A 24,037-nucleotide genomic window follows, 5' to 3' on the forward strand; every position below is an offset into this window, starting at 1 on the left:
ACTCCTGCTCCTGGCCACCGGAAACGCAACTGAACACTTCTGGAACCAACAAAACTGCAACTCCTGAGACAACCTCACCTTGCAACGTTGTTTCCCCAGCTCTTTCCAGCAACTGCAACATTTCCCGGCTGTGCCTCCTCTGGGGTCGGCAAGACTTCAGTTGCAGTAGGAAGCAAGAAGGAATCTCTCTTGGAGTGAAGGAGACACTCCCCTGCATCTGCAGGCACCTACAGCAACGACATCCAGCTGCGTGGACCTGCTTTCCTCTGGAACTTCGTAGATCCTGCATCATAGGTGGTGGTCTAGAGTAGTCCCCTTGGCCCCCTGTGCCAACTGTCCATCTTTGGAGACGGTGAGACCTTGCCTCTCCTTGCATGATAGTACCTCTGGGCACCACGACTCTTGCAGCAACCAAGACTTGTTGTCTCCTGCTCCAAGGTATCTTCAGACTCCTAGTAGCCCCGGCCACCAGCACTTCATCCCTCCAAAGACAGTCTCCTCTCTGCTGCTCCCCCGACGTGGGACTCCTGCCCAGGAATGCTAATTTGGCCTCACTACAACTTTCTTTGCCTGCTGCCAGTGGGTTGCCTGTGGGGACTGCAACTGCTTCTGCTGGCTCTCTCAACTGCTGAGGGTCAGCCCAGACTTCCCTCCAAGTGTCAAGTCCTTGGGACCTTGCTGATCCTCTTCAGCCTTTCAACTCTTCTTTTGCCTCCGCTTGCATTTGCGAAGGTTTGTTGGTGGATTTCCTGACCACTAACCGACTGCAACCCGGTGAACGACGTGAGACATAATCTGCACGGCTACAAGAACTTCTCTGCAGCTTCTCCACAGCTGATCTTCATCTCTTCTTATTGACCCGGATCTTCATCAACAGAAGTGTGGGTATTGGCTCCTGCCCCGACTGGACACTCCATCTTGGACTGGACTCTGTCTCCTTTTTTTGCAGGTCCTCCTATTCCAGAGTCCAGTCATTCAGCACCTTCCTCCTCCTCCTCCTGACATCAAGAACCTTGAGAGGCACTGGCAGTATTTCTGAAAATGTTCATCAATACTTCTTCATTAAATGATGCACAATGGTGGGAGAGGCAAGGGGCAGTGTAAGGTGCCTCAGGTGGCGGTGTTGCACCTTGAAGCCTCGGTAGAGAAGGCTCCATCGGGAGGAAAGTAGCAAGTCCAAAGCAGAACACTGAACTAGACAAAAAAAACAACCAGTGAAATAGCATAAAGTACCTTGGAAAGTATGGGATACACTGCTACCAGTCAAAGCTGTCCATTGCAACACTGCATGGCCTCTTTGATGGTTTGTTACATGTGCATGTTGTTAAAGAGCTATATTAATGCCAGAATGTAGAATACCTTTGTAATTAAACACTATTATTAAGATCGAATCTGAAGAATAACAAAAGATATATACAATTAGTATTAAATGGATTATGATAGCAAAACATGTTATTAATTCTTTATTAGGTCAGTGTTTTTCAACCATTCCTTCCTTTACTTTTTTTCTATGCTCACACTGGTTACACACCTACGTTTGGACCCATGGTTTGGTCTCCTTAGTAAATACTGATCACTTTCGAATCTGCTGAATTGCTGCTTGCTCCAGGACAACTGCCCCGGCCTTGGAACCCATCTAGATAATCATTATTTGTCTCCTGCTGTTCTGCTAATACACAGCCCGGACATTGCTTGTTGTATAGTTTCAGTTTCTGTTTTGGTAGTCCAGGGACATAATTACCTTATTTTTCTAATACTACTAAGCTGTCCTTTCTATATTCTGCCCGATACAGAAGGTGCAAGGTATAAAACAGACAAGATTTTTTTTCTCATGAAAACAAAACTGCATAAACAGTACGAATTGGACACAAGATAATATATTACAGGAAGTGTAAATTAAAGATGCAGTTTGGGACGCATGCAACATACTGTACTGCGTTGCAGGAGAGGCTGTAGAGCCACCAGAGGGAACCTGACTAGAGAGTTGCTAGAATTCCAGCCACGAGTTCTGTGCTGAGGCATGAGTAGATGGCTGCAGTGGTGCAGATTTGAGTCATACCTAATTTGATCTTGCTTCCTAGCCTGCGTGTGTGGAAGGTAGCCTTAATTTAAACAGTAAAAAAGGTGCCAAACAGAAGACAAGTGCCTCCTCCATCTCCTACTAGCAGCAAGCTCATCACGTGTCCTTACAGCAGGCTAAAGATCCACACACTGCCCGCCCAACAGGACACCTGCAGCAAAGAGCAGATACCACAAGAAGTGGTATAAAGGAAACCCTTTGCAAAGATGAGTGGAAGAGCACTGTGGGGAGGTTGTCCTTGAGTTGATCCGAGGGTAAGCAGCCTACTTTGAGATATGAGATCTGAAAGTGAAGCAGAAACAACTGCTTCACGAAAAGTAGCTCTGAGGACATTTGGAAAAATGTCTAGATCCATATTTGGAGCCTGAACTGTCAATAGGATCAGAACACCAACCACAAAAATAACAAGCTGAAAAAAACAATTAGTATTATCTCCACATAGCTACTCTAAGTATATTTCGAGCTTGATGATATAAAACGTTTTGAAAACTGGCTCTTTCCTCAAGTGCAAAAATATTTACTGTATTAAACTGATATCACAAGACTGACTTGTTTCTCCTTACATTTTTAAAGGTTTCAAAATCTGAGAGGACAGATCCCCCAATCTCAGCACGGAACAGCCCAGTGATCACAATGAGTGCCTTAGACACCTCTGTGTCCATCTTGAGCCCAACATCAACATCAATCACATCAATTCAGCTCAGTGAATCCACCCATTTCCATGCCATCACAGATGACTCCTCTGAACCCAACAGCCAGACTGACTCCCCAGAGTCTATAAGTCCTTCCTTGCTCTGCCGGCCAGAGCCACGGTTTATGGACAGGACCAGCTTACATCTCCAACACGAGGAGAACCCGCCACCTGATGTGGTCGATGGTAGCACACAAGGATCCTGCCTAACCCCAGAGGAGGATCAGAGAGAGGAAATGCTAGAGGCTGTAGCCACAGCAGGGACAGGGAAAGACGAGAAGGTCCATGAAACTTTAAAACTAGTCTTCCACATAGAGGAGCCTCACCAGCAGGAGGGGCAGCCTGCAAATCGGACTGAAAAAGTAGAAGATTGTAAACCTGTCGAGGACAACACCTTTGTTGGACTGAAGCCTGAACAACAGACGAAAAAAGGTCAGTATCGGAATGAAGCCGCTCATCTAAGGCCTCAAGCTGCAAAGGGTCGTTGAATAGAGCATTATGGTTCCAGTGTAGTTCTTTCTCTAATTCAACCCACCATGCCTGGTGCACGCTTGGTCCTTTATTTCGTCCTGGTTCTTTTTCTGATATCCTGCCCTGGAGTAAGTTTTTTGTGTGCGTACTTTGGTTCTCTCATTTTGCTTTTTGTTTGATTCATTAACTAACATGCAGCACACATCTTATCTCTGTTTTGTCTTAACTTCTAGTGTACCCTTGCCAGTTTCTTCTTGGGTAGCATGCTTTACCTTTTCTTTCCTGTTTCCCATGTAGGACATCTGAAGAGAAGTCAACATCTTGGACCCTCTGACATATACCTTGATGACATCTCCAAGCTGACATCTGATGAGATTGCAATTTACTTCCCACAGAGGTCTGTAGGATTGCATAAGAAGGTGTGCAAATGCTAGCTAAACAGGAGGAAATAGAATTTAGAACTCTTTTCTGTACATCACTCAGAATTATAAATAGAATTCAGAGCTAGTTTGAGACATGTCTTGGGTTTCTCTTGATTGGAAAATAGGAGTAGAGGATAGTTCTATTTGACAGTCTTTGATACAAGTGATACAATCTTGCCACAATACTAAGCATATGGGGGAATTTGGACTCAGGATCTTCAGTGACTGTAACCAGTTATACAGAACTTGTTCGCATGGCAGAAATCAATGGATTTAAGAAAGAATGAAACCACCTCAGTTAAGCTGGCTAAAAGCTGCTTAATTAAAATTAATCTGGGGACCTAGTTTCCATTTTTCATGGTATGATTTAGATTCAGGTGAAGACACCAGGTGGCCTTCCAGCTTTTGTGATTACAGACAAACATTTGTATTATCAGGTTGAGCATGTAATCTCATGAGATGGATCTAGTGCAATCAATCATCCACCCATTCATGATATGTAACTGTCACCTGGGAGTTGACAGATACTATGGTGGTAGGTTTTAGGGGGGGTGAGTGCCTCGAGGTCCAAATGAAACCGCAGAAGTCGTAGAATCAAATCTAAATAAAGGTTATGCAAACATTCAGATAGGAAGTTGAAGTCCATGTGCCACCTCAGGTAGAGGGTTAATCAACTTGAATGTTTTCGAAAATTCCAAACCCCCCAAAAAAGGAAATGGCTGTTCTCTCTCATCCTCTGGAAGGATTTTTCTCCTGGCAGCTATCAGAATTGTCTCAAAACTGATTGATGACAAACATTTTGTGGGTTCTTAAATGCTAGTTTTTACAGCTTTTTTGTTTTACCGGAATTAGTTAACAACCAGATAAGGATTAATACGTAGGACTGTGTTTATGGTCAGTTTGTTTTTAAAGTATGCAAACAGTAGCATATTTCTATGAAATTGTAACGTTGGTTTCCATGATGTGTATGTAGCTAGTACAAGTAAAGAGCATATTTTGGCATGTTTGAGGGTTATCCAGCGGCTTTATTAGTTTGTGTTTAGTGTGTCAGAAGCTACTCACACTTCAGTTGCATTGAAAAGGGATAATTTGAAGGTACTGCTAAGTAGGAGAAATGGGGACGAATCTGCGTATTTGCCTTCAGACTTAAGATCTATGTGGAATTCCAATTGCCCGACGCCCAGGACATCTTGTTTGGGGTCAAGGGCAACAAGTTTTTATGTTTACTTTGACCTTGGGCCAAGTAGGCCCAACCCCCTGCAGCACAAACCCTTTGGCTGCCTGTTTACAGAGAGTGGAACTCTCTGCAGTTGAGGTAATGTGTTTCCAAAAGATGATGCTGTTCGAACTTGTATTTATGGTTCATTATTTGAAAGCCTTCATTATTAGGGTGCGTGCTGTAAATACATGTTTTAAGGTCACACTTCACTACTGACGTTGGTTCCAGTACAAAAAAAAAAAACATGTACACACATGTTTGAAAAGTTTAGGGTAAGAGACTAAGTATAATGCTCCCAGAATGCTCTCTGATTATATGCAAATGAAGTGTCATTTAGTAAAATGTGTTGATGCATGCTAGTATTTCCCAAAAATATTTCTAATGGAAAATCAGTGTAACCATTTTCAACACGATTATGGGAAGCATGAAAATAAACAAACACTGACAAAGCCAACTGATCTGACATATTTTTATAAGTCTTTTAGTTTCATCAATGCGTGTCTTGTTTTGATATCGCTTTTGTAACACTTTATTCTTGTGGGAGCTACCAGGCCCTCAACATTGTAACAAACATTGGCAAAACCCCCCCAAAAAGTTTTTGAACTCTTAAAGCACACGTTGCCACCAGCGGCATAACAAAGGCCCCGCAGCCGCCCTCCAGGGGGCCCCGTCAGAACAGCACTTGCCCTGAGTGAGTCTGGAGAGGGGGCTCCTCCATGTTCTTTGCAAAGGGGCACCCTCCAGTTTCGTTACGTCACTGATTGCCACTGTAGTTCCTGACACTGAACAAAACTACTTTGTGTGGCAATATGCTCCTTGTGGAAGAGCAGAATGCGATCACTCACAGTAAAGCCAGCCGAAAGAGAGAGAAATAGAAGTTTAATAAAAACAAAATGTCTTTGTTAACACCAGACCTAATTAGGGACCAAGACCCACATGTAGGTAGCTTTTTGCATGTCGCAAACAGCGACTTTCGCTGTTTGTGACGTGCAAAAAGCGCATTGCGATGCACAAACCCAGTTTTGCGATTCAGTAACCTGGTTATCGAATCACAAAACGGGTTTGCGACTCGCAATTAGTAAGGGGTGTTCCCTTCTTAATTGCAACTCGCAGTGCAATGTAGGATTGTTTTGTGACTGCGAACGCGGGCGCAAACCAATCGCAGTTTGCACCCATTTCAAATGGGTGCTAACACTTTCGCAAAAGGGAAGGGATCCCCATGGGACCCCTTCCCCATTGTGAATGTCACTGTAAACATTTTTTCAGAGCAGGCCGTGGTCCTGCGGACCACGGCCTGCTCTGAAAAAATGAAACGAAAATGTTTCATTTTTCGTTTTTGTTATGCATCTCGTTTTCCTTTAAGGAAAACGGGCTGCATTACAAAAAAAAACTAAAAAAACTGCTTTATTGAAAAGCAGTCACAGACATGGTGGTCTGCTGTCTCCAGCAGGCCACCATTCGTGAGGGGGTCGCAAATTGCGACCCACCTCATGATTATTCATGATGTGGGCATTTGCGAAGCCCTTGCGAATCACAGATGGTCTCAAGGACACCATCCTACATTCGGATTTGCGACTCGCAATTTGCAGGTCACAAATCTGAACCTACTTACTTGTGGCCCCAAATTCTTAAAGAAAGTCACAAAAGTGCACCCATGGTATATGTCGTACCCCTATAAAATATTTGTGAACTGTATTTTAGCATGGGTAAATACGATGTGTAGATTTGCTCATGTGAAAATCTATTGAGCATTTGCAAGTTCATTTTCCCTCCAGCCACTTTCTTCCCAACCCTGGAAGAAGTTCTAATTCTGCCATTGTCAGGAGTAAATGTCCAACCTTTCTCGTTATGGGAAAATATCAGAGAGAAGCTGGTAAAAATCTTTAAAACATGCAGGTTAGTAGGTTTGCAGACTCAAAGGCATTCCAGCCCTGGAACTATTGCTTACTGCTTCCTCCAGCCCCAGTATGCAGATCTGCAGAAAGGTGGCAAAATAAGGAAATTGCTACAGTAGGGATTGAAACTCCAAGTATTCAAGCCCTACTATGGTAGTAGCCCTGGCATATTCAGAGAGGCTATTAATTGCTGCCATAATTTGTCGCCACACTACATGGCACCAAAGGGACAAGTAGATCTTTTTACAGGACAAGTAGATTTGAGAAGCAACCTGTCCCCTGGACAAGTAGATATTTTAATAAATTCCACACCCCTGGGTATTACCAATGGCTCAGTTAGCTTGCCTACTTTTTGTTTCTGTCTTTACTATCCTTATGAGCTTTTTCCCCCATGTGCAAGGCAGAATTGAGAGGTCAGGTGGTTACAGCTAGGAAAGTTGAATCTTGTAAGTGCTTGGAGATTACTAATGACGTGATGAAGATACCTGTGATTGGTAAATGTATAATGAGTTCATAATATGTGAGGATTTGTAGAAGTACAGGTTTGCTGCAAATTTTTTGACAGTGATTTGAAGTGTGCAGTATTGTAGGATTCAGCAGATCATTAAGATTGAAGTATTCCGAGAGGGTAAGGTAGGTTTTGAGAATTTGGGAAGGAACAGCAATGGTGAAAAGAGAAGCTAGGTGTGAGATACAAGTAACAGATTATATCCCTCCTATGCTTTAAACCTTGCTTCTGCTAACCTCTTCCCTAAAGGATAAATTCCATGAAATAAAATATTGATGTGTCAGAGGCCCATCTATTGATAAGGAATATGTATTTATATGTATCTTCAACAAGGTAGTATCTGTCATAAACATGCCTACTGTAAAGCCAGAGCTTAACATGGTACATTCAGTAGTAGGTTTTGCTTTGTTGGGTAAGGGACTGCAGCTTTAGTGGTATCCAAATCTGCAGCACCAGCATAGGAGTTGGTATTTAGAGGACTGGTGATGGTGTGATTGAGCAGAATCCTGTGTGTGTACTGATTGAAATGAAGGGAAATATTCCTAAAGAGGAAAAATTTAGACTGGATTCATCCAGGGACTAGTGCTCTTAGGTTTGAAATACTCAAGATGATAATGGTAGAGTGATCCAGGCAAAAAGGAGCCTTGGCACTACGGGGTGCACGCTGGCACACAAACCCTTGTTATGTTGCACCTCAGATGCCCACCTGATGTTTGCCCACATTTGGATTACAAGATGAGTGGCTTGTGAAATTCAGTTGTATGTGCCACATTTGTGGGGCTACTGATAGTATGTTAGTAAATACGTTGGGCCTATCGGACTTCCTTGAGTCTCCCAATAGGCAGTGCTTGTCCTTGCATAGAGCAGGCAAATCTTCGGCTAGGCCTTTAGAGGGAACAGGGATCTACTATTTCTAGAAAGCACTCTTCTTCATTTGAATTCTTATATTTCTAGTTTCACATACAGGTTTTACCAGCAGTCTGAGTAATGTGCATTATCTCATAGTGCCTCTGAACAAACAACATTAATTTGTTAATTTTATGAAATTGCCTTGCTGGTATGATTTTCTGCTCAAATAACTTCAGAGTGCATTTAGAGATGACTTCCCCCCCAAAAATGTTTAACAGGATATATTTTTCCTTAACTAGTGATGGAGGTCCTCCTAACAAGCCTGGGACTGAGACTGGCTGTGTTACCCAAGACCAGTTTGCCAGCACCAGCCCAAACGATAGTGGGACAGAAAATTTCTCTGACCCCTCTGGGGATCAAATGGATGGCATTGCACTTTCCCTCTGTGGAGGCTTGGGAGAAAAAAGGGAGATCTCTCATGGTAGGTGTTGTATGTCACATATTGATTAACAGGAATTTTCTGGGTGGCATGTTACTGGTTTGAGGGATAAAGGGTTTGTGGAAGCCCTACTTTGTATGATCAAGCTTGTGATGCATCAGTAGCAAATTACATTGATGGAGGTAAGATGATATATGAAATTTGATTGAAGGGCAGTTAATGAGCAGCCAAAATATCTCAGAGTTCTAACTGTAAAAGGGGGATTCGGAGGCACATCATGCATGTTGTGTGAGCAATGGCATGGAGCGGTCAGCAGTGATACCTTGAGAGGCATGTGGAAGCACCCACATGGTGCATCTGCACTGACACTATTACTTTGTCACCACGTAAGATTGTTTACCATACAGTTACCTGCCCAGTACAGATTACATCAAGGTTCCTATATATAGTATGTGTGGGGTCGCACGTGGCCTGTTGAAAGGATTGGATGTATAGAGATATAAGGAGATCGGTTAGTAATAGTGGGGTCCTGTATTTTACACAGGGTAGCATCAGATGTGCAACAGGATCATCTCACAGCTTTCAAACAGATATTGGCATAGAGTTTAGATGGATATCTTGTAGACACAATGGTGCTAGTAGGCAAGGAAGATGGAATGGGCCACTGTTGACGAGGAAGATGAACTGTTGATATTTCACTGTGAGCCTCTTGTAGGCATCCCTATTGCTGTGGACCTATGTAGATTGTCGGGGGTCTGCAAAATCTTTCATCCGATTCCAACCCAGCAGCAACGCCAACAAACTCTGATTTTACCAGAAATGTGAGATTGCATACATATTTTTTTCACCTTAATTAGGCAATAACACCTATAAGGCAAACTATAGTAATCATAGCAGCAAGAAGGCATACCAGTTTTGAGAGAATGTCATATTTGCAATGCCTCTAGCTACATAGTATGTACTCTAAGAGCTGACACTGCTTCCTTCTGCTCTCCTCCTTCAGAAAAGTTTATGCAGCATGCCCTGACATTCAGCACTTTCACAGATAATCCAGGCATCCTGGAAGACCCGAATCTTGTCATACGGATCCACAAAAAGTGAGTAGGAAGAAGGTTGATGACTTCACACTCCTTTCTCAGAGTTTGGCTTCAGTTTGTTGGTCCGCTAGATGCAATGAGTACTCTGATCTTGAGCATGGTTGTGAGGTGGTGTTGGTATGCTGCATTAATCTGTCACATTGCAAAATACTGGGAAAAAAATCTCCAAAAGAGGGGATTATACAAATGATTCATAATTGTAATGTGTTTTTCATTGGCTTACAGGGAGGCGAGATTAATAGCCAAGGGTTCATTCAGTCTTCAGAACACAACAGCCTATTGAATTCCACAATTTCATCATATTGTGAAATTAAAACTTCTGTACATTTTAACAGTTTACTACCATCAGAATGGTAATTGGCAGAAGTAGTGTGTAGTCTTAGAATTATGTAGATTGTTATTTTTATCTGGCAACTCTTAACGGGACCCACCACTGAAGACTATGTAGCTGGTAGAAAAGAAACCAATAGAGGACATTGCTGCTCTTTGCTCAAAGTCTCAGTACTGTGCTGCTGTTTCTGAGTAATTTCCTTGCCACCTTAGTACTCTTTTTTTTTCTTCTGGGGGGCTTGCCATGGTGTAGCCATTAGTATCCAAACTCACGGAGGACAGACCAGTGGAGTGTTATACATTTTCCACATCTTTTACATGCCTCTTTGAATTTCTGGGCCCACTATTGGAGAGCAAGGAATGCTGAGTGTCTTGCTTTAAATAAGCAGTTTAGTAATGTGTGCTGAGGAACAATTTAGATAGCAAAGAGATGTGTTTTAGGTGTTTTCTGAAACAAAACTCCAAAACCAAATGAAATAATTCTGAAGCTTGTTCCGAAGAGTGGTGGCCTTGTAGGAAAAGGGTCGAGATTGGATTAAATGTTGGGTGATCAAGAAGACTGTAAATGCTGATCTGTGCAAGCCAATATGGTCATATGGCGCAAATTTTGAGCACAGACATCCCTGAGCACGCACTCCACAAAGGACTATATGCAAAAATTTGAAAACATTGTTTTTACTCCACAGGACGCTACTGTATTGCAGCAATATGTGGAGCTAAAGAACTGACATTTTAGGGTACTTTTGTTTGGCCTTTACACAATATCTATGTGTTCCATTAAAGGGAGGAGTGCTCTCTGATTCCTTTCCTTCAATCACAGAAACTATTTTTATGGCTAAAGTATTCACTTTCCTATAATGATTTACGTGCATTTACACATAATACCTGTGTTACAGTATAGAGTTTGCGATTTTTTTTTTTATAGAGGTTCACCTATAATATTTGCATGTAGCATTAGTAAACAGTTGTACTTATCTTGTACTTTCTGTATAAAAAGTATTTTGAAACATGTTTATAGTGACAGTCATGGTATTTTAATAACAGGTCTAATAATAAGAATTTCTGCCCAGATCTCTATTCAAACACAGAAGCTAGAGAACCCACTGGATGTTATCCTTCGTTTCATTATCAATGCATTTGTCACGTACTTGAAAAGCACAACATTCTGAATTTATGCCATAAATGGGCAACCTTGGCTCACCTGTTTTTTTCCATTTCTGTAATTTGTCCAAGGCTAGAATAGTGCGCATGATCCTACAAATGTCATTATTTACTCTGGCAGAAAAGCAATATAGAATTACTAGTTAAAGGATGCCATAATCCTCTTGCTGTACCCGCATTCCCTCTCTCAGGCTTGCCTGAGGGGAAGGTACTGATGGGGTGTCCAGGAAATCCAGCATATATGGGAGCCCAGGTCATACAGATAGAAAAACCAGGCAAATACCTTCCATGGCGTGCTGGAGTACCACTGTCCAAGGGTGAGACTTTTCTACACCCCTTGAATCCTTCATTGAGCATCAGTGTAGGAATCACAAGCTTATCCTTCTCTGACCATTCCAGGAAAACGAACCAAGAAGTGGCTGCTGGAATTGTTTAAGGTGTCAAAAATGAGATAGAATTATTGTCCAGATGTCTTTCCAACCTGCTCTTTGCAAGTTCATTCCTTGCTGGGAAGTATCAGCTCTTCTGAGTTGGTTAATCAGAGTCCTATTAAATTGAGTAAGGTAATACCTGTAATGGGCTGTGCTGTGGAACAACAAACCTGCCATTGCAGGAACATTGTAAGAAAGCTACTTTCGACCTGACATTAATATATATTATAACCAGAGAATTTTGTTAATCCATCTCAGAACTTACTATTTCAGCAAGTTGATGGAAATGGTTTCATTTAATTATTATCATTCAAAAACTCACTAAAGTCCTGTCCAGTTTAGCACCAACCACAGACAACCTCTCTCCTAACACATAAGGGTTTTTTTCACAACCACTTGACAACTGCAATCCGATGCATATTTCTCAAGTCCACATCTTATAAAGATGATATAATTCCTTCATGCATTAGTAAAGGAGATTTCTGTTGAAGCCTTCGGTCACTGAGAAGTCACCTTCCTAGATACCTTCAAGACTCGACAAATACTTTCTCTCCTAAAGTCCCCTAATCTAGACCCCAATGACAATACAATTTAACACCTGATCTCACACCTGCTATTCACAGGAAAGGGAAAAACTATCAGACCGCTAGGCAACTGGAGACAGCCATCATCCAAGGTAGTCTTTGATGCTGTTCCGATCTGATACGACTAGCCCACCTCTTATTATAAGACTCAGCCACTCACAAGGCTTCAGAACTATCCTCTTCGAACCCTACTTGACATTCTAGCGTCTAGAATGGGCTCGATCTGTGTCACATACATACATAACAATTTAGGGTTTTACTCTAAAGATCCATAATATATACAAGTATAAAACATGTCAGTGCAATAAGTCAGAAAGAATTCCTAGATAATTTGTTTCAAAGATGGATAAATGGATAAAGTAAAATCCATTTTCATCTAACTGTATCTATTTGATTTACATATATTTCCTCCAAAAGAAATCAACACAAATCTACAAACAATTTGTGTGACAAAAATATAAATACATTATTTAGAGGCAATAATTCCACTAACGTATAAGAGGATATATATAATACATCCCCACATTACGGAGGACAAAATAAAGGTCTTGAACCATTCCTGAAGTTTTCCATGAGGGCACACTTGACAGAGTCTAGGTTTCGGGCTCACGTAAGTTCTCCAGAAAAATCATACACTTAAGCTCCAAATCAGCTGCCATGTGGGGGTCATACATAAAAATGCTTTAGAGAAAACTCAATGCCAGATGACATATTAATTTGCGCAAATATTTTTGGAACCAGTGTGGTATTTTGCAAACTGACCTTTGTACTAATGGGATAGTATGCAAAATGCTGCTTCCTACAGGGTCATAATTTGACCTGCTGCTTGAATATTAATGTGGTAAGTTGCAACTGCCGTACCGCTACCTTTCAGTAGTCATTAAAATATTAATGTTTTGTGACAAGATTTAGTTTGTAAGACATTAATACAGTCTAATTGGATTCCATATTTGGAAGGTACACCCTAAAAACACCCCTTCCAAATATCAAATCTGCATTTGGTTGCAAACCCAATTTGTGATTCGTTAACATATTACTGAATCACTATTTGAGTTCCATACATAATTTAAAGCCATTTGTTTTGCTGTCACAAACTGCCCTATCAGGCCACTTGTGAATGCAAAAAGCCTTCATACATCTGCAGGGTGGTGTAATTTAATAAAATAACTACTTGTCCATGTGACAAAGAGCTTCGTAAATCTACTTGTCCTATAAAAAAAACTACTTGTCCCCTTGGTGCCATGTAGTGCAGCGGCAAATTATGACAGTAATCTCATTATATTAGAGCTCATATAATAGCCTTGCTGATTATGCCACACCTGCTACTACTTAAGTAGGGCTTGAATACAAGCAATTTTCTTACTTTGTAACATTTCTGCAGATCTACATACTGGGGCTTGAGATACCAGTAAGCAATAGTTCCGTGGATGGAATGCCCTTTTGAGTCTGTGCAAACCTACAAACATGCATATTTTAAGGTTCCCCAGCTCTTTTCTAATCTTTTAGAATACTTTTCCCATACTGAGAGAGCTTGGAAATGTATTCTTGAGAAGGGCAGAAGTAAAACGTCTTCCCGGGTTGGGAAAAAAGTGGTTGCAGGGTAATTAAACTTGTAAACAGATTTTCACATGAGCAAATCTACACATGCTTATTTGTTCATGCTAAAATACAGTTCACAAATATTGACTAGGAGTACAATTTTCTGGTCTACTTGTTTAAATCTTGTTTTTTTATGAAACACATAAATCTGCACTAATGCAAAGACATCTACGCTGGGTGCACGTTTGTGACTTTCTTTAAGAATTGGGCTCCTAATTAGATCTGGCGTTAATGAAGAAGTTTTGTTTTCAATAAAACTCTATCTCTCTTTATTCTTGTGTCGGCTGGCTTCACTGTGAGTTATAGCAATCTGCTCTTTCGTAAGGAGCATATTGGGGAAAAAAGTTGTTTTGATCAGTGCCAGGAAATACTGTGGCATTTTGTGGTTTTAGAGACCTAAAATAATTTGCTTTTGCCAATATTTGTCACAATAGTGAGGGCCCGGCGGCTCCCACAACAATAAAGTTTTACAAAAGCCATGTCAAAACAAGACATGCATTGACAAAACTAAAAGACAGCCCACCTGGGTCGGATCTATTTGCTTTGTCAGTGGTTGTATAATTTCATGTTTCCCATTATCTTGTTGAAACTGGTTACACTGATTTTTCCATTATGACTATTTTTTGGAAATATTATCATACATCAACATATTTTACTAAAAGATGTTTCAAAGAGATGGTACCTAAAACTTCAAAGTAAGTTAGCTAAACATTTTTTTCCCTGTTGCTTTTCTGTCAGCATTTTATTTTGAAAGCAAAGAATCATCAATCTTACTTGCAAGCTTCTGTAAATATTTGCATCTAATCCGAGAGCATTCTGGGACCATTATACATAGGCTCATATTGTTGAACTTTGCAAACATGTGTCCATAGTTTTTACTGGAACCACTGTCAGTAGTGCAATCCGAGCTTACAACATTTAATTAGAACACTCATCCTAATAATAAAGGCTGTGCACTAATGAACCATAATTACAAGTCTCAACAACTTTAATATAAGGGCACAGATCCGGATAAAGTGTGTTGAGGATGTCTTCGAGGAAGGCTAGGTTCAAACCGTGTGGCTCCTATCACTGCGCCATGTTGGTTATGGACTCCCATCTCGTTTGCCTCCGATTCCTCGAGCGCGACCCCGACTCCAAGTCATGCTCGAACTGCTGGGCCATGGTGCCAAAGGCCTTGAGGGAGCAGTCGGCAACACCGGCATGCGGAACTCTTCTGATGTCTCATTCAAGAAGGAGGTCGTGGGACCACTCCAGGAGCCCAAGTCCTTTTCATCCCATTCAAGGTCCTCAGGACAATCGGGAAAGAGGCACAAAAAGAAGTCCAGGAGGACTTAGAGTTAACCTTGTCCGTGGCTGGTTAGACGAAGGACAATCTGGAAAGAAGCACAAAAAAGAAGAAGTCCAGGAGGACTTTAACTTAACCTTGTCCGTCGCTGGTGAGACGAGTGGGGAACATCGGAGTTCCAGGCATCGTTCTACTTAACTGTTGCCTAGATTGACTCTGCACCTTCCCCCATTTCCGGGAGCCGAATCGACTCGCACTCAGATTAAAGCATTGTTTGAGGCCGTGCGCCATGTATTTGAGCAGGCCGACCCCTCTGGCATGTCTTTGGGCCCACAATGTCAGAGAAGACCCCATCCGGTTCCACCACCAGTGGTTTCAGCCTCAGCTCTGATGGGGTCTCATGGACCCGATTCAGGACCCTTACCAGCGCCGGCCATACCCAGGTGACCTTCTTCGGCACCGCTCCCGACGCTCTGGGCTCCCACTGGTGGCGCCAGCCCCATTCTGATTCCGATTAGTTGGAGCTGGAACAAATTCACACAACACTGATTCTCGCCATGACGGTGCCCATCGGTGCCAGGCATTGGAGAAAATTTGGAAGAGGTCCCTGGATCCTTTAGAACACCAGTTAGAGAGTAGTTTGGACTGGGATGAGGATCTAGAAGAGGCCAGTGGTCTGGACACCTCTCCAGATCGTGGCTTGCTCTCTCCCCCCACTTTGTCTCCGGAGGAGGAGGGAGCTTTCTATGCAGTGGTGGTGAATAGGGCAGTGGAGGTCCTCGACCTTGAACTGCCCTCTGTGGCTGTCAAGACAAATATCTTGAAGGAAGTGCTTCAGCCTGGGGCTTCTACATCTGAACCCCTTCTGCCCTTTAACAAACACCTACAGACGTCCTGTTTGGGAACTTTGTCCAAACCCACCACTGGGGCTCCTGTAAATAGGACAGTCTCCTCTGCCATCGCCCAGCACCAGGCGACCCTAGCTTCCTCAGCCCAACACCCCACCCCTGAGAGCTTGGTAGTCCAAGCCTCCACTTCCCATAATGCATTTCCTTCCTCTCCCCCAGACAGGGAATCCAAGAGGCTGGACCATCTTGGGAAGAAGACGTTTTCTTCCAGCCTGGCACTGAAGTCAGTGAACACCTTGTGCTTATTGGGACGTTTCTCCCAGACCATTTCTGATATGGTTGTGCAAGTGTTGCCTTTAGGTCCCGGAGGACAGACGGGCCATACTCTCTCAAGCAGTGAAAGAAGAGAGGGACGCAGTGAAGTTCACCATTCAGTATGGCTTAGATACGGCTGACTTGCTAGGTACAGCAGTTGCGTCAAAAGTGGCCGTAAGGTACCATGCCTTGCTGAGGGCACCACCTGGGTTTTCGAGGGATGTCCAAGCAAAACTAATGGTCGTGTCCTTAGATGGCACTCATTTGTTAGGCGAGAAGGCAGGCTCAGTGCTGGAGTGCTTTAAGGAATCTCAGACTGTGGCCAAGTTCTTGGAACTCTCAGCTAATCCTCCTCCATCGTCTGCCTTTCGTCCCTTTCATGGCTACTTAAGGAGCGTGGTACCACCCAAGCCCTATGCCAGCCACCATCCTAAACAACCAATCCAAGCTATGTAAGGACATGGGAGCGGTGCCGTCAGACCTAGAGGGTCTGCTGGTCAGAAGTCATCTGCCACCCAGTCCATGGCAGCTGCAGCCTCAAAGCCCTCCTATTTAGTTCTGGAGGGCCATGCTGGCCCTGTTGGAGGGAGAATATCACATCATCTTCCCCACTGGCAATCCATAACATCAGATGTATGGGTACTGCAGATCACCAGGAAGGGCTATGCCCTGCCTTTCAAATTCTTTCTTCCCCCAGTACCGCCAACAATCGAACGGCTGACGGAGGATCCTTTATCACTGCTCCGAGAGGCAGTTACGTCTCTTTTAGCTAAGAGAGCCACAGAAAGGGTCCCGATATCAGAATTAGGCAGTGGTTGTTATTCCAGCTACTTTCTGATACCCAAAAAGAACAAGGGTCTTCGCCCTATTCTAGACCTGTGGACTGTAAATCTCTTCGACAAAAAAAAGTTCAAGATACTCACGTTGGCCCACATCTTCTCTGCCCTAGACCTAGATGACAGGTTGGTAGCGCTAGACCTACAGGATACGTATTTCCATATTCCCATCCTACCTGCCCACAGGCGTTACCTGCAGTTCAAGGTAGGCCACGAACACTTTCAGTTCACCATGCTGCCATTTGGCCTTACCAGCACCCTCGGGTGTTCACCAAGTGATGGCAGTGGTCGCAGCTCATCTGCGCAGGTCTGGAGTGTCAGTTTTCCCCTACCTCGACTACTGGCTGTTGAAGGCGGGCTCACCCCAGGCTGCAGTCTTCCACCTCCAGAATACGGCGAACCTTCTGCATTTGCTGGGGTTCAGTATAAAAGTGCTGAAGTCACACCTGACTCCCTCTCTTTCATTCTGGACATAGTGCAGTTTCGGGCTTATCCTCCCGAACAGCAAGTCTAGGATATACAGGCTATTATACTGATGTTTTGGCCTCTATCCTGCGTTTTTGAGAGACTGATTCCGAGGCAACTAGGCCTCATGGCCTCCTGCATCCTGCTGGTAAATCATGCCAGATGGCATATGCAGGCTCTGCAGTGGGACCTGAAGTACCAGTGGACACAGCATCATGGAAATCCCTCCGACATGATCCAGATCTCGGAGGGAACTGCAGAAGAATTGCAGTGGTGGATTGCGAACTGCTACTGGATCAGAGGCAGACTCCTCTTTCTTCCCCAACCAGACCTCAGATTAGTGACAGATGTGTCACTTGTGGGATGGGGCAGCCATCTGGGAGTGGTGGAGATAAGAGGACTCTGGTCTCTGGCGGAATCCAGAGTCCACATCAACACTTTGGAGCTCTGGGCTATCCGGGCTTCTCAAAGAGAAGTTGGTGCATGTGTTCACGGACAACACCACTGCCGTGTGGTACTGCAGCAAGTAGGGGGTGGTGGGGTCGTGGACCCTTTGTCAAGAGGACTTGCGTCTCTGAACATGGCTGGAACAGCAGGGCAAAACCCTGGTAGTTCAACACCTTGCAGGTTCTCTGAATGCCGGAGCAGACAAATTCAGCTGTCAATACGTAGAAGATTACGAGTCCATTCAGAGGTGGCGCAAGGTCTCTTGCGGCATAGGGGAGACCCTTGGTTAGATCTGTTTCCCTCTGCCTAGAATGTGCAATGTCAGCAGTTTTGTGCATTGGAGTTTCCAAGGAGGCAATCGCTCTGACACACTTTTCGTCTCAAGTGGAGATCAGGCCTCCTTTATGCCTTTCGGTCTATATCACTCCTACCCAGAGTTCTCAAGAAGATCAGGAACAACTGAGCCCAAGTAATCCTTTTGGCTGCAGACTGGGCATGGAGACTCTGGTATCTCGAGCTGCTAAACGTGTGCATCGATCCTCTGATCAGACTTCCCCTTTGCAAGGATCTTCTGTCGCAGCAGCAGGGGAGTGTTCTGCACACAAACCTATCAACTCTCTGCCTTCTTGCATGTAAATGGAGTGGCAGCAGTAGACAGCTTTTGATCTTCCTCCTAAAGTCTATAAATCATCTTGGCAGTCAGGTGTCCCTCCACCAAAATGGTATCCTCCTGTCATTTGAAGAAATTTGTGGCATGGTGTACAGACAAGTCTGTTGACCCCCTTTCTGCCCCTCTCTCTGAGGTCCTGTTGTTCAGCCTTTCCCTTACGTAGCAGGGCTCTGCTCTAGGTACTTTAAAGAGATATTTTCCTGCTATTTCTGCTTTTTTAGGGTTGCCTGATCAACATTCATTGTTTAAGTCTCCTATTGTACATAGCTTCCTGAAAGGTCTTAGACATCGTTTTCCTCCGTGTCCCCATTCATTATGCCCCAATGGAATCTGAATTTAGTTTTGACCTTTCTGATGGTTGCTCCTTTTGAGCCACTCCGCAATTGTCCTGAGGGCCTTTTTTCTGCCAAAAGTAGTCATGTCCTTTCATGTAGGCCAATCCATCACTTTGCCTACTTTTTTAGGCGCCCCCACATCCTCCTAAGCAAGAGGAGAGACTCCACCACCTGGACCCAAAAAGAGTGCTGGCATTCTACCTTCATCGCACAAAAAAGTTCCTGGTGAGTAGCCAACTCTTTGGGCTTTGTAGAGTATGTGGATGCGAAGAAAGGTTGAGGAGTGCAGAAGTGGACCATCTCCAGATGGGTCATATTCTGCATTAAGATCTGCTATGCACTGGCCAAAAGTCAACCCTATGAGGGTTTGCACGCTAATTCTACCCAAGCTAAAGGTGCCACCACTGCGTTAGCACATGGAGTTCCAGCCCTTGACATCTGTCAGGCAGTAACAGTGGCATCTCTGCACACGGTTATCAAATGCTACTGTCTGGACAGTGAGGTCCATAGGGACGGGCACTTAGCCTGTTCGATCCTGCATGATTTTCTAGTCAGAACTTGGTTGACAGACCCACCTCCGGGAATGGTATTGCTTGGATATCTATTCAAAGGTAAGGAATCTGCAGCTCTATCAGAGCAGTCTCTACCAGATAAGGCGTTACCAAGGGTAAGTACCTTGTTCATCTGGTAGAGACTGTACCTAGCTGCAGATTCCTAACCGACCCAACCACCCATCTTCCCCGCTCTGCGAACTGATTTCTAGGGGCAGGTGACTCCCTTTTCAGGGCCTTAGTTTTGTGGCACCAGTAGTCCGTGTTCTTCATGGCTCTGCACTTCTGACATGGAAAGTTGTGAAAAAAAACTATCTACAGAATTTTCCATTTAAGCAACGGGCAGGTGCTTCACGCAGATGGTAGACGCGTGATAGCTTGAGGAACCTGGTCAATCTACTTCCGCAATAAGTACTACAGCCCCACTAGCTTCACACTGTTACCATGGGACTCCTAGGCAATCCCCATAGATCTTAAAGTTCTTTGTTATGCGATTTATAGCTCGATTTTCCCCTATGTTTAGGGCCCACTTGGACGAAGATCCTCTTGACTGCAACAAGTTATAGGCACAGTCAAGGTAAACCACACCGTTGGTCCGAGTTTTTTGCTTTTCCACTAGTGTGTTTCACTTTATGATAGGACTCTGAGCACGTGTGCCACACAAACTGTTTAGTCATTTTTAATCAATTTATACCAGCACCATGCACTCAGCATGGTTAGACAGGCTCACAGTTTGGAGGATTCTGACTCCTTGTCACCACAGAGCATGCACCGGGTGCCCTACAGTTTGGCTTTTTAACTTAATTTGTCTTAAACGCTTTTAGTTTATTTTTGTTTGTCTTGGTTTATCAATAGGCAAAGTTGTCCCATTGTAGTCCTGATAAGGCCCACAATTCAAGGTGTCTAAACGCGTCGACACCTTGGGGATTGCGGCGAGGTTGGGTAGAAAGTAAAATTGACCCCCCAGAAGTACATCGCACAGGGCAAGGAACCCCAGGAAGTCATTGATCTGGGTACAGCATCTGTTGGTAGAACTAACAACAACCACCGCTCTCGAGTGGATTACGTCTTTAAGCGCTTTACGTACCACTACCTCCAAAGGAGGAGATTTAGTTGGGACAATTTCCAGATGATGCAGTTTGTTCATTTTTTGGTCAGTTTTCATGATTTGTCTGCATTCTCTCACATGTTGTATAATTGGTAATGTTGTGCAAATGTCATTCCTGGTATTATGTTCCTGCTTAATTGGGACAGTCCGTCTCTTTGATTATTTCCTTCCTTCGTCTTGCTTGATTATACATGAATAAATATTACAAAGAAATGATTTCCCGAAGAGAGTATTCATTACTCTGTTTTCTGACAAGAGAAGTAATCTATCCCGGCCTTTTGACCAATTCTTTATCAATATATGTCTCCTTACCCAGGTCAGGTAGGGTTGTTGGGTAAACCTCTTCTTTATTATAAGTCAGTGATGACAGGTGCAGAGCCAATCAACAACACTGAAGGGCGCGCAGCAGTACTGCTGATGAAAATCTTCTGGATCCATTCTGACGCACAGGGAGAATTCAAAGGTAATGAACCCTCAGCTACATATAGAGGGGTCATTATGACCCTGGCAGTCCTGCTCCGCCATGCCGGCGGTGGTGTCAGACCACCAACAGCGTGGCGGTGCAGGACCGTCAAATTATGACTACTTAATGCAGCCAGTTCACCGCCTGTACCGTCATGGGTGCTGGACCGCCTGGCCGAAGATTGACCACCTTGGCCCAGCGGTCCACCTAACACCGCCTGCAGGATAATGAGTATCCTTACAACCAGGAAATCTGTGGCAGCAGCACCGCCACAAATTCCGTTGTAGTAAGGATAATGGTGACAGGAATACTAATTCCTGTCTCCTGTCGCCTCAACAGGACTCCCCAACCCCGCCCCCTCCATGTTGGAGCCCCACCTGACCCCATGAGGAGCCCCCACCCCCTCAAGCTGCGACGTCCCACCATCCCCCGTTCCCTGTACTGACCCCCACACCCCCCTCCTCGATCCACGCACGCAGCACACATACAGACATCCAAAGACACATCAATGCTCACTCATTTCCACACATGGCCTCGACACTCCCCCTGCATACATGCACACATACTCCCCCACATACACAGAAGCACACAGATGCTTGGACACACACAAACACAAACAAGACCCCCCACCCCCCTCCATTCACACACCCATTCACGCACACAACACTCAAACCCATTCCCCCCCCCCAGTCTATCACCTTTTCTGGTGGTTGCGGTGGTCATCCGGGAGGAAACAGGTTCCATGGCGCTTGCTCCGCCGCCAGCACCCCGCCAACACAACACCGCCAAACCGTCTACAGTGTTGTAATAGAGTGGGTGGTGATGTGGTGGTGGCGACAGAGAAAGCTCCACTAGACCACCGACCTCCAGTATGGCTGCTGGGGGCTTCCCCACCAAATAGTGGCGGAGAGCAGCCATACAGTGGCGGTCATATGGTGGGCATGACTGTGGCAGTCTACTAAAAAGACCTCCCAAGTCATAATGAGGGCCATGGTCTCTACCAGATAAGGCGATACTTAAGATAGGTAACTTGTCCTTCTATCACAAATGACTTCACTCTTTGTGAAGTGCCCTTCCTAGGCCCAGACTGATCCACATGCAGTCTGCATTGTCTGCCTGTCAGAGTCGCACCATCCTGAATACTGTCCCCACTGCCAAAAGTTATCAGTGTGCACCCTGAAAGCCAGAGAGAAGACAAGGCCCCATGGACTCCAGGAGAGAGGATCGTCTATAAGAGGCCTTGGGGAACATCTAACATCATCTAAAGAGCCCTCCTCCAAAAGAACATTATCGAGGCAGATCCAGAGAAAAACAGCAAAAAAACTGGTCCAGATCGACATCGAAAGGTAGGACGAAAGGTAGGACGTCAAAGAAAAGACCTATCTGTTCGCCCTCGATATTGAGAAAGCCATCAAAAGTGAGATTGGTGCACTGCTTGACATCTGAGCACACCTGGCACTCGACATCAGAACCCACATTGCCATCAGGGAGGCATCGCCCACCAACGTCAAGACACTTCTCAACACCGAGACAATGTTGAGAACAACCTTCACAGTCTAGGTTAATGTCAGCCCTACAACATCCATCGACGTCGAAAACTTACTCGATGTTGAGACATACCTCACCATTGGAACAGCTTGGGCTTCACAAGTCAACGTGGAGAGCGCAGTCGACAATGGCATTGAGGCCTACAGACACCATCCACATGACGTTGAAAGGGAAAATCTCAACAACAAAACAAAAAAATGTTTCAGAACAATTGTAGTTGTTATCCACATAGGCACAAATTACTGGAGTGACCATAACTGCACCTTGAACACTTACTAGGTCTCGTTCACACTCCTCAGGCAATTTTTTGCCAAAATGGCTGGAAAGCCTGAAGAAAGCAACATTCTCTGTGCCATCTGGCTCTGAATATTCCCAGGCCTACTCTCCATCCAGGTCTCATACTCCATCTTCCAAAAGAACACCTCTACCACAGTTTTCACCAGGTACTATATCAGTTCCTCTCTCACCAAGTGCTATATCAGTTCCTCAATGCCAGTTCTACACTGTGTGGGAGTGTACCTCCACCATGTCTAAAAGCCCTTGGCATCACCACTCTAGATCTCAAACAAGATCCAGGAGATCCAGGTCCACAAGATTAACAACTCACACAGATTGCACCAAGCACAACCGTACAACACCACCTTGGCCTACTTCTTCCAGATCCTGTGTTACAGACTTCTCACATACTCTTTCTGACACACCATAAGCAAGAATCTCATTGGTGGATGACCTGTTGACACTTAGGGGCTGATTCTAACCTTGGCGGACGGCGGAGGCCGTCCGCCAAGGTTCCGCCGTCAGAACACCGCCCCGCGGTCGAAAGACCGCGGCGGTGATTCTGAGATTTGCCCTGGGCTGGCGGGCGGCTGCCAAAAGGCCGCCCGCCAGCCCAGGGCAAATCAACCTTCCCACTAGGATGCCGGCTCAGAATTGAGCCGGCGGAGTGGGAAGGTGCGACGGGTGCAGTTGCACCCGTCGCGTATTTCAGTGTCTGCTAGGCAGACACTGAAATACTTTGTGGGGCCCTCTTACGGGGGCCCCTGCCGTGCCCATGCCAGTGGCATGGGCACGGCAGGGGCCCCCAGGGCCCCCGCGGCACCCCCTACCGCCATCCTGTTCCTGGCGGGCGAACCGCCAGGAACAGGATGGCGGTAGGGGGTGTCAGAATCCCCCATGGCGGCGCAGCAAGCTGCACCGCCATGGGGGATTCTAAGGGCAGCGGTAAACCGTCGGGAGACCGCCGGTTTGCCTCTTCTGACCGCGGCCGAACCGCCGTGGTCAGAATGCCCTGCGGGGCACCGCCGGCCTGTCGGCGGTGCTCCCGCCGACCCTGGACCGCCGGGGTCAGAATGACCCCCATAATGTTGTCCTAATCAGAGGTGCAACT

At 44.9% G+C, this 24,037-nt stretch overlaps 1 protein-coding gene across 4 annotated transcripts in view; it reads left to right on the top strand.

Moving 5' to 3' along the window:
* Nucleotides 1–24,037, top strand: part of LPIN3 (lipin 3) — a 426,254-nt gene that overhangs the window by 279,368 nt on the left and 122,849 nt on the right. For all 4 annotated transcript variants that reach the window (XM_069243720.1, XM_069243718.1, XM_069243719.1 and 1 more), the window contains exons 7-10: nucleotides 2,654–3,203; nucleotides 3,540–3,639; nucleotides 8,435–8,616; nucleotides 9,578–9,671. In XM_069243720.1, the coding sequence (XP_069099821.1) occupies nucleotides 2,654–3,203; nucleotides 3,540–3,639; nucleotides 8,435–8,616; nucleotides 9,578–9,671 (926 nt within the window). The remainder of the gene's footprint in view (nucleotides 1–2,653; nucleotides 3,204–3,539; nucleotides 3,640–8,434; nucleotides 8,617–9,577; nucleotides 9,672–24,037) is intronic.

Source organism: Pleurodeles waltl, chromosome 7, assembly GCF_031143425.1.
Source record: "Pleurodeles waltl isolate 20211129_DDA chromosome 7, aPleWal1.hap1.20221129, whole genome shotgun sequence".
In the NCBI taxonomy this organism is placed as follows: domain Eukaryota; kingdom Metazoa; phylum Chordata; class Amphibia; order Caudata; family Salamandridae; genus Pleurodeles; species Pleurodeles waltl.